This window comes from Myodes glareolus, chromosome 11 (genome assembly GCF_982192425.1).
Source record: "Myodes glareolus chromosome 11, mMyoGla1.1, whole genome shotgun sequence".
Classification (NCBI taxonomy): domain Eukaryota; kingdom Metazoa; phylum Chordata; class Mammalia; order Rodentia; family Cricetidae; genus Myodes; species Myodes glareolus.
In genome coordinates, this window is record NC_142036.1 from 11963590 (window position 1) to 11967078 (window position 3489).

At 40.6% G+C, this 3489-nt stretch overlaps 1 gene segment (V, D, J or C); it reads left to right on the forward strand.

Moving 5' to 3' along the window:
- Positions 1-1314: 1314 nt before the first annotated feature.
- LOC148120398 (immunoglobulin heavy variable 3-74-like) lies at positions 1315-1951 on the forward strand. The segment is given in 2 exon segments: positions 1315-1465; positions 1569-1951. Coding segments are annotated over 2 exon segments (429 nt in total).
- The last annotated feature ends 1538 nt before the right edge of the window (positions 1952-3489 follow it).

Here is a 3489-nt window from a genome sequence, read left to right on the forward strand (position 1 = left end):
TGTGCAAGGAAGTCTGGACTGTGAGGGGTTGGTCCACCCACTGAGACAGTGTGCCTGTTCTAATGGGAGCTCACCAAATCCAGCTGGACAAGGCCTGAATGAGCATGCAATCAAACAGGACTCTCTGAATGTGGCTGAAAATGAGAATTGACTGAAAAACCATTGATAAAGGCACTGGAACTTGTTCCTACTATATGTACTGGCTTTTTGGAACCCTAATCTATGTGTCTATTTGGATGCAAAGCTTCGTAGGACTGAATTGTGGGGATGGGCTGAGACTTCCCACAGGGCAGAGTTCCATGTCCACTTATAAGAAGAGAGGGGAAGGGAGGAGTGTGATTGGGGGAGCAAGAGGGTAATGGGAGGAAGGGAGAAACTGTAAATTTTTTGAATGGAAAAATTAAAAGAAAGAAAGGAAAAGACATCTTAAATGAGGGGCAAGAGGGAAATGACACAGGGTAAAACAGAGGTTTGAAATGAAATGATGGGGGTAGTAAGAGAAAGGGTATGAGTGGGTAGAAAGCAAGAGAATTCAGGAAAATAAAAAAAGAGTCTTTTGACAATACCAAGCTGATGCCAAAATTCTGTGTTTTTTATAAAAAAAAATTATTAAGTGCCCCCTTTATGCTGACTACATAAATATGTAGAAACAAAAGCTGACATAAGACACATTAAAGACAGCCATGTGTTGCCTGGTATCAAGTTGGAAAAAGGAAAGGCACAGTGGAGAGTAGAAAGTGATCTAATGGAAAATTTCAGGATGCAAACAATTAAGTGCTACAAATAAAAATATATCTCCATAGCAATCACTGATAAGAAGAAAGACAACCACAAGGAACACCACATTTGCAAACTTCCTGGGGTCATAGGACAGTGTTTCTCGGAACTGAGGAAAATTCAGAAAAGTCTCAAGTGTTCCTGTCACAGTGAAGGAGTTCTACTTAGAGAGCAGTGTGACCCTATGCAAAATTCACCTCAAGAAGAAGCCATGTCCAGCAGAGACAGAGGGATAGACAGAGATAATATCTAGAAACACAGCAGTGTGGAGCTTTTCAATTTCACATTGATCCTAAAGAGAGATGACAGTGGAAACACAGCATTTCCTGTGAATATGGTGAAAAGGGAACTAAGTACAGTGTAGTGAATCCCTAAGAAGGAAAATGAGTACTCAGAGCTATGTTAATGCTTCAATTTCTATAACTGTCATAAGTGGTATAATGACTTATATCTGCGCTGAGTACTGCCTTCTGCCCAGGTTCAACAACAGAAACTGCTATAACAGGAAGATGTGCAAATAAGGCTTCTTTGTGCCCATAAAAACTAAGCATGCCATGACCCTGAAGCTCTGGCAGAGGAGAGCAGACCTGGATTCCCAGATCCTCCCAGTCAGGGTTCAGCACTGAACACAGGGTACTCACCATGGACTTAGGGCTCATATTGGTTTTCTCTGTCTTAATTTTGAAAGGTAATTCATAAAGATGTGACACTGTGTGTTGTGTGAACATGAGAAAGAGAAAAAAAACTGTCTTTTGTGTCGGTTTTCTAACCAGAATTCTTTGTGTTTACAGGTGTCCAGTGTGAGGTGCAGTTGCTGGAGTCTGGGGGAGGCTTAGTGCAGCCTGGAAAGTCCCTGAAACTCTCCTGTGCAGCCTCTGGATTCACCTTCAGTAATTATTACATGCACTGGGTCCGGCAGGCTCCAGGGAAAGGACTGGAGTGGGTTGCAGTCATTAGTTCTAGTGGTAGCAGTACCAACTATGTGAATGCTGTGAAGGGCCGGTTCACAATCTCCAGAGACAATGCCAAGAACACTCTGTACCTGGAAATGAGCAGTCTGAAGTCTGAGGACACAGCCATGTATTACTGTGCAAGAGACACAGTGAGTGAATGCTACTGTGAGTTCAGACAAAAACACGTCTGTGGGGAACACGGGACCAGCAGGGGGCGCTGAGAGCACTTAGAGGTCTGGGTACAGAAGAGCCTGCTCAGAGAAACATGGAAGACAGGACTTCTCTGTCTATGCACTGCCTCTCTATACCACATTTAGGGATTTTCTCTACAGGTATAGAGTGTAGTAATATTTGAATGTCCAAATGTTTATTCCAATATTTTTTTTTCTTTTTCCTGTTGATTTGTGTGTGTTTATTTATTCCAGTGTTTCTCCTTGTTTTCCTTTAACTCTGTCTACATGTCTCTCAATGTCACACACACACAAACTCTCTCACTCTCCCTCTTTCTCTCTTTCACATTTTATCCCTAACTATTCTCCGTGTGTGTGTGTGTGTGTGTGTGTGTGTGTGTGTGTGTGTGTGCTGACATATGATGTTCAACAGCCTCTGTCTTCCTCTTTTCAATGTGTAGCAGACACTGTTACTCATATGTGCAGTCTGCTCTACTTTTTACCTTTTAATTTAGGTGTGTGAGTTGAACATGAATAGTGAGATTCTTGTACGTGCTGTGGTTCAATTACACAGTAATCTTGAAAATGCCATGAAGTCCAGACTTAGAATAAGAGTCACCAGTTGCGGTAGAAGTTTCCCTCTACTTTTCCTTGCCCTCATTCCTCTGTTTTCTTTGTTGGGTTTGATTTATTCTCAATACCCCAACATTCTTGAGATTCATGCTCAGTAGATCCTTTACAGAATCAGTTATAAGTGTTGGCCATCAGGAAGAAGAATTTGTGTTTCCTGGTGTTTATTCTAGTAGTGTATAAATGCAGTCATCCAAAATTATTTCCTTAGGATAAAAGTGATGATTTAAAAGATTGAACTAGGTTTGTAACTCTGTGGTAGAGTACTTTCTGATTATGTGAAAGGTCTTAAGTTTATGAGTCAAGTTCACTTAAAAATAAGAATTAAGCACTTAGACAAATATTATTTCTCACAGTTTTAGACTTAAATGTTTTACTCTCAAGGAAAGAAAGTCCCAGAATGAGAAGTGAAACAAGTCTACAAGAATTCATCTCCTGTGTTCTGTAGCAAGCAGTTCGTCCAAGGTCTGCAGCATCCATGACACAGTTGTAAATAACTACAAACCATGAATCCAGTGCAGGATAAGGACAATGTTTGGATGGTTGTAATAGCATTTGACTAGACTGTGTGGGTGCATAATACGTGGTTTGCAAAGGTGTCTGGATGCTAGAGTTGCGTTTGAGAATGTTTATCATTTGATTTCTATCTTATTTTTGAGACAGATCTCACAGTAAACCTGGAGCACACATGCTCAGATAGAATCTTGGATGACAAGTCTTAGAGTACCTCCATTCACAACCTCCCCAGTGCTGGGAATATAGGATAAACCATCGCACCTAGCTTCTAAGCTAAGTGTTGTAAATCAAGCTAAGTTACTAATACTGGGAGGCAGACACCTTACCACTGAGACAGCTCTTGAACCCTGGACATTTTCACTACACACTGATAAAAGAATTGTTATATGTAAAAGGAAATATGTGTATGGTATAATAATTTTTAAAAGAGAAAATATATTGCC